General features: G+C 32.4%; 3 protein-coding genes across 4 annotated transcripts in view; all 3 read left to right on the forward strand.

The window, feature by feature from the left end:
• The window catches only part of LOC102671101 (glucose dehydrogenase [FAD, quinone]-like), a 2,959-nt gene extending 2,792 nt beyond the window's left edge, over positions 1-167 (forward strand). Inside the window, exon 3 of one of the 2 annotated variants that reach the window (XM_031513881.1) lies at positions 1-167. This exon is cut by the window's left edge and continues 2 nt beyond it. In XM_031513881.1, the coding sequence (XP_031369741.1) occupies positions 1-139 (139 nt within the window). In that variant the 3' untranslated portion in view covers positions 140-167. The other variant, XM_006608679.2, reaches the window with a different exon arrangement.
• Positions 1-7,690, forward strand: part of LOC102672236 (glucose dehydrogenase [FAD, quinone]-like) — a gene marked incomplete at its 3' end in the record, with an annotated part of 73,961 nt that extends 66,271 nt beyond the window's left edge. Inside the window, exons 2-3 of the mRNA XM_031513858.1 lie at positions 6,347-6,689; positions 6,971-7,690. Coding sequence (XP_031369718.1) covers positions 6,348-6,689; positions 6,971-7,690 — 1,062 coding nt within the window. The remainder of the gene's footprint in view (positions 1-6,346; positions 6,690-6,970) is intronic.
• Positions 1,952-4,597, forward strand: LOC102670967 (glucose dehydrogenase [FAD, quinone]-like). The gene is made up of 3 exons (XM_006608678.2): positions 1,952-1,976; positions 2,254-2,625; positions 3,048-4,597. The coding sequence occupies exons 2-3, from the start codon at positions 2,284-2,286 to the stop codon at positions 4,572-4,574; spliced, it is 1,869 nt and encodes a 622-aa protein (XP_006608741.1). The 5' UTR covers positions 1,952-1,976; positions 2,254-2,283; the 3' UTR covers positions 4,575-4,597.
• Positions 7,691-7,694: the final 4 nt, after the last annotated feature.

Below are 7,694 nucleotides of genomic sequence, written 5' to 3' on the forward strand. Positions count from 1 at the left end.
CTATGGTATCGAAAATTTGCGAGTGATCGACGCGTCGATCATGCCGGAAGTGACGAGCGGGAATACTAATGCGCCGACTATAATGATCGGAGAGAAGGGAGCGGATATAATTAAAGAGGATTGGGGCATAATGATATAAAGATGAGAAATTGAGATATCATAGAGATGCACGTGTTATTATTTTATATGTATATGTAATAATAAATATATTAATTATACATGTATATATACGATACGTGCAACAGTGTTATGTATATTTACGTTAACGTTTGTTGAATTATTTTTGTGAATCGAGGTTCATACGAATGGCAATTTTCAATTGCACTTGGATTTTATAGTATGATAAAATATACTTCAGTCCACATCCCAAAGCTTGTTCTTGCAACTTTTTGAAAAAAATTCGAGTCTGATTTCACGAGCATTCGAACAGGGGAGATCGTTTTTACGATCAATTAAAGTAATTAGTATGGAGATATCGATTTGAATGCATTAAAGGGATAAAATAAAATTCCCTGGGGAACTTAAACGTTATCACGGAAACAAAGTTTTGAAAATGTTTTCTGGAAGAAACTTTGATAAAATATTTAAATAAGCAATGGAGATTATTTCGAGTGGGACAAAATAAAAATAAATAAATAAATGTAAAGATTGTATTTGATTTATCCGAAAATCTTTTGAACAGAGTGAAGAGTATTTCTTAACACAAAAAAAATTAAATTACTTTGTTTGTGTGATGATTTGTTATATCGAATTATTATGATATTTTCAATATCGAAAAAACTCAATTATTATTATTATAATACATAATAATCTTAATTGAAATTCTCAATCAATTTTCATTTGAGAAACATATTTATAAAATTTTATTAATTATCTAACTGTAACAATCTGTCTGTTACGTAAATGAGAAAATTAAAATAGTTTTACTTAAGAAAAACGGACAAAACGAAAGTCTTTAAATATTTTTCATTTTCTTATGTAAAGAAAAAAACAACAATTATTCTACTTAAAATATTCATTAGTATAATGATTTTGATAAAAAAAAAAAATAATTGTGCATTAATTCAAGGACAACTCCTTATATACAATCATTTTCAAGAAACTTTCGATATTAATTTCGATAAAATTTATCATATCTTATTTTTTGTAATTAAACTTTTTTTTATTATCTTAAAAAATATAAGTTTTTAAACTTTAACTCAATAAAGATTTAAAAAAAATTTAAAAGATTTATTAACATTTTCTTTAAAATTTTTATTTTATTTTAAAAAATAGAGACCTTCAACTCTATCAGAAATTTCCATTGAAAAAAAGAAACAATTGATTGCTTATTTCAATTCAATTCAAATTATTATTATTATTACTATTATGCAATGAATATACTGAAAGTTATGAACGTTAAGAATGAAAGTTGATTATATTATTTATTTTTGATGAAATATTGGTTTTTCGCTCCTCTCGATAAGTACTATAATCCCTCAAAATCAAAATATTTCTTCGAAGAATCTTTTTATCGTCTTTTTTATACCAGAAGCATAAATTCAATAATTGTTTAACTTTGTACTTTAAATGTACAATATAAGAATGCAATTATTCAGATTAATACTCTTGAGATGGCAATATTTGTTTCAAAATCCACTTTAAAATATACTGACTATAAAATATTGTAAAATGTTTTATCATTGTGAAATAAAATATAAGTATAAAAAAAACAAAGTTTCTCCTAATTCTTAAACATTTACATTAGGGGAAGATATATATACTTATTTATCTACTTACAAGATAATTAGGGGAAAGGGAATGATATATACTTATCTACCTAAGAGATAATTTTGTTATATTCCACGTAAAAAATAAGAAGAGGGAGAAACTTATGTATATATATATATGTATATATAAAGTTTTGTCATGTTACATTCGTCAAACGTTATTTGAATATTGAAGAAAATAGTAGTAGGGAAGAATTTGTTTAAAGTATTTTTAGGTGATAATATAATTATTCTTAAAAGTCTTATTTTATTCGTAATATTTTAAACTAACATAGACATTTGAAAATTGTTGCCAAAATATTATTGTCAATAATAATAACAAAAGAACACATAAAATTTTAAATTAAAAAAAATTAAATTAAATTTAAAAGTTATTTTGAGACCGTATACTAGATACTTTCTTATATATAAAATTATTTAGATTTAAAAATTTTCATCTATTGTTCTCGTTATTATTATTTCCATTCAAATTTCTTAATCTAGATTAATTCTAGTTGAATAAATACACGGAAACATGGAATCGTGTGCGAGGGGAACTTGCTCCTCGGCGTTGCAATCGTCGCCAGCTTCCGTTTTCACTATGCTGATACAAACGTTAATCGCATCCCGTTGCGGATTAAGCAATACAGATAATTATCCCAGAAGTAACCAAGAGGAAATTTTAAATTCGGGAATGGAGTTCGATTTTGTAATAGTTGGTGGTGGAAGCGCGGGATCTATTTTGGCTCGCAGATTAACGGAAGTGGAGGATTGGAACGTTCTGTTAATCGAAAGAGGAGTGGATCCCTTACCTGAAACCGTACCACCTGGCCTGTTCAACAGCAACTTGGGTGGACCGCAAGATTACTATTACGCGGTATGTAGAATTAAATAATTCGAACGATTATCTTTTATACGAGATTTTCCAGCTTGCTTGGAAAATTATAAATATTGATTAAATTTTGTAATTGTTAATGCTTATTAAGAAACTTCTTATAATAAAAAATACATTAGATTGCGAGAAATTTTATTTTTGAAAAATTATGAATACAAAAAATATTACGTTCTTCTCATAGAGGTTTCCAAATTTTTAAATTAAAATTCCTACATCATTTATTCCGACACAGATTATATTTATTGATATGATTGTTTTTTTTAATCTAATTATATCGAATTCACTCTTCATTTTAACGCGATATAAAATGTTTTATAAATGAAATTACGAGCTGAAATTATTCTATTATATATCGTTCATATTAAAAAAAAAAAACTTTCTTTTTTATTGCTTTTAATTAAAAGATCGAGCCACAAGAAGGCATCTGTCTGAGTGTCAAAGACAAACGATGTAAATGGTCGAGGGGTAAAGCGCTTGGGGGAAGCTCGGTGATCAACGGAATGATACACATCTTCGGGAATCGAAGGGACTTCGACGGTTGGGCGAGTCAGGGAAATCCTGGATGGAACTTCGAGGAAGTACTTCCTTACTTCAGAAAGTCCATAAGCTGCTCGCCCGAATACATAGCCGAACACGGTGACAAGTATTGCGGGACGAACGGTCCCCTCAGAGTCAGATACTACAATTACACCGTGACAGACTTCGAGGATGTAATTCTGGAAGCGGCACAAGAAGCGGGCCATCCCATTCTCAAAGCTGTGAACGGTGATCGTTACCTGGGATTCGGAAGAGTGTTGGGCACCCTCGACGAAGGAAGGCGGCAAAGTTGCTCGAAAGCTTTCCTAAGTCCCGTCAGAAACAGGAAGAACTTGCACGTGATAACGTCGACCAGAGCGGACAAGATTCTGTTCGAGGGTAAACGCGCTGTCGGTGTTCAAATCACTTTGAGCAACAACAAATCGGTGGAAGTGAGAGCGACGAAGGAAGTGATCCTCTCGACCGGGACTATGGTCAGTCCGCAATTACTGATGCTCTCGGGTATCGGGCCGAAAGAGCACTTGAACAAATTGGGTATACCCGTTCTGGTCGATCTGCCCGTTGGAAAGAATCTTCAAGATCACGTGATATGGTTCGGCCTGTATTACTCTATCGTGAACGATTCGGTGACGTCCGCCCCCACTGAGAAGGATCAATTGGACTCCGCTTACGAGTATTTGGAATTCGATACCGGCCCGTTGACCACTCTCGCCAACGACCTCGTCGCGTTCATCAATCCTATCGATCCTAAATCCATATATCCGGAAGTGCAATTATTGTTCTCCCAAGTTCAACGCTACGACAAGAACGGGTTGAAAAGTCTGTTGCATTCTTACGACGTGAACGATGAAATTTTACAAATAATGACGGACGAGATCATGAAGAGTAGCTTGATCACCGCTTACGCCTCGTTAATGAGACCGTCGAGTCGAGGGGTGATCGAATTGCGTAGCGCCGATCCAGCCGAGCGGATAAAGATTTATTCGAATTATTTCACGGTGGCGGACGATTGGAAGAGATTGATGAAAGCTGTGCCAACGTTGAAGAGTTTATTGAACACGACGATCTTGCAGAAGTATAAAGCCAAGTTCCACACCTACGATATTCCCCAATGTCGTAACATAGCCGCCGATACAGAGGAATATTACGAATGCAACATTAGACACGCTACTGGCACGAATTATCACGCGTGTTGCTCGAACAGAATGGGGCCAGCCAATGATTCCAGAACGGTTGTGGACGCCAGATTGAGGGTCCACGGAGTGACGAATTTACGTGTTATCGATTCGTCGATCATGCCGAACATCACCAGCGCAAATATACATGCGCCTACCATGATGATCGCTGAGAAGGGTGCGGATTTGATTAAACAGGATTGGGGGATACGAGTATGAAGGATTCTATTACATACGATGTATTTCGTAATACATACATATATATATATATGTATATCTATATGTAGCTTCTCACGAAATATATAGCAAAGAAAATATTGATAATAATATCGTAAATCTATAACTAATGAAGGAATTATAATATCTGCAATGTAATTAAATAAATTACAATATAAAAATCGGCTGATCTTTCTCTCTGCAATTTTTTGTTTTTATACATGTATACATTACATGATTTTCTTATGCATAATTTATAATAAGACATTATTCATTAAAAAATTTCCGTGAAAATATTCTTCAAAAATCTAAAAGCATAAAGTTTAACAAATACAGATAAGATGGCAAAAAAAAAAGATTAAAATATCCATATAAATAATTTGTACAAAAAGTATGTTTTGAAAACGTCTCGATACCAGCTATAATAACATACAATAAAATTCTCACATATTTTCTTTCAAAAATATTATAAACTTTCTATAAGTTCTACACGGAAGAACTAATGTATCTCCTTTGAATAGAAATATTTTTTTTTTTAAAATATTATTTAAAAATACACCGTTTTTTTATGATATATTTTGTTTTGTCAAATTGCACTTAATTTACGTTCATTTAGCATACTTTTAACATATCTTTTTTTATCGATGAATAATACATCAAACTTTAAATAATATTGCACAATATTATATATTATTTATTATTATTTATTAAATTATTATTATTTATTAAATTTATATAATATTTTACATAATTAGATGTCGCTAAATATTTATATAATATAATATCAATTAAATTAATTATTGTTATTTTAATATATGTATAATTATTCATTATTATACGTATAATTATACGTATAAATGGCAACAATATTTTATGATAGTGAAACGAAGAATAAATTCATTCGTTATTTTTAAATATATTTTATTTTTTCAAAAGAAAACGTAAACAAAATATTTTTAAATACTCATTAGCGTAATTGATACCTATTCATTATTCATTTTAATTGATACTTTAGTATAGGTTTTGCATTTTGCAAATCATGGATAAGCATTTAAAGAAAATATTTATACACATTTCGAAGAGATATTTAAGTATTTTTTACATTGGAAAAATATTTAATTTGAAGTTCGATAAATGTTGATTTAAAAATATTTAAAGAATTTATTGATTTTTCCTTTAAAAATAAATTTTCAATCTTCAGAAAAAAGAATTAAATATTTAATAATAAGCAGTTATTCATTGGATAATTATTAACATTTATTAAAACAAAAAGAAAAATTGGCTTATCCGGGGATTTTTTTTATTTATATAAAATCAAGAAGATAATTCCATTGTATCGTATAACTTTAATACAAAAGGAGGGAGAAGTTTAAATACATATACATATATATATATATAACTTTGTCATATCATACACGATTAAATGCACTTTGAAGAAAGAAGTGCATATAAAGATCAATTTCATAAATTTCGAACAAAAAAATTTACGACAAATGTCACAGAACATACAGATAAGTTAAATAAGGTAAATTAAATTCTCTTAATATTAATTTCCTATAAAAATAGCCTCGTTTAAATATTAAAATTTTAATCTTATTTAAATTAGATATAAATATAGAATATTTTGCCAATAAAATATTTATCTGTAATAATAATATTCAAAAGACATATAAAAAATTTAAAATTAAATTACAACAATTTTTCATCTAAATTTACTTACACTTTTACCTTATCATTTTCAGATTATTAATTTCCCTTGAATAAACACACGGAAACATGGAATCGTGTATGAGGGGGACTTGCTCGTCGGCGTTGCAATCGTCGCCAGCCTCCGTTTTCGCCATGCTGATACAAACGTTAATCGCATCCCGTTGCGGATTGAGCAATACGGGCGAATACCCTAGAGATCGCAAAGACGAGATTTTAAATTCGAAAATGGAGTTCGATTTTGTGATAATTGGTGCTGGGAGCGCGGGATCCGTTTTGGCACGCAGGTTAACGGAAGTGGAGGATTGGAACGTTCTGTTAATCGAAAGAGGAGGGTACCCTTTACCCGAGACCGTATCACCTGGTCTATACTTCAGTATCTTAGGCGGATCGCAAGATTATCACTATGCGGTAAGTGGAATCGAATAATTTTAACGATCTTTCATTGGTCTTTAACACTCTCTCACTTTCTAGAAAGACAATTCGAATAAATTTGAATATTCCAATATAGAATATTTTTATTGCGAATAAGAGAATATATATCAATTATTTATTATTCGAATTCGAATAGTTTTTGCAAAGTAGATACACAAAAAATCATGCATATCTTTTTATTATACACGTTGTACTTGTATAACGAGAAATTTCTACGATCGATTAATTTTCAATCATTTCTATTCTACACGCGAAAGCTCGAGCCGCAAGAGGGTATCTGTCTGAGTATGAGGGACAAACGATGCAAATGGTCGAAAGGTAAAGGGGTTGGCGGAAGTTCGGACATCAACGGGATGATATACATCTTAGGGAATCGAAAGGACTTCGACGGTTGGGCGAGCGAGGGGAATCCCGGATGGAGTTACGAGGAAGTGCTCCCTCACTTCAGAAAATCGTCGAGCTGCTCGCCCGAATTCACGGCCGAACACGGTGACAAGTATTGCGGGACGGACGGTCCCCTTAGAATCAGGTACTTCAACTACACCGTGACAAACTTCGAGGATATCATTCTGGAAGCGGCTCGAGAAGCGGGCCATCCCATTCTCGATCCGGTGAACGGTGATCGTTACCTGGGATTCGGAAGAACGATGGGCAATCTCGACCAAGGGAAACGGGAAAGTTGCTCGAAAGCTTATCTAACTCCCGTCAAAGACAGGAAGAACTTGTACGTGATGACGTGGAGCAGAGTGGACAAGATTCTGTTCGAGGGCGAACGAGCTGTCGGCGTTCGAGTCACTTTGAGCAACAACGAAACGGTGGAGGTGAGAGCGACGAAGGAAGTGATTCTGTCGGCGGGAAGTATCGTCAGTCCTCAGATACTGATGCTCTCGGGTATCGGGCCGAAAGAGCACTTGAAGGAATTGGGTATACCCGTTCTGGTCGATCTGCCCGTTGGAAAGAATCTTCAAGATCACGTGATAT

This window comes from Apis dorsata, unplaced genomic scaffold, assembly GCF_000469605.1.
Source record: "Apis dorsata unplaced genomic scaffold, Apis dorsata 1.3 scaffold_42, whole genome shotgun sequence".
Lineage (NCBI taxonomy): Eukaryota > Metazoa > Arthropoda > Insecta > Hymenoptera > Apidae > Apis > Apis dorsata.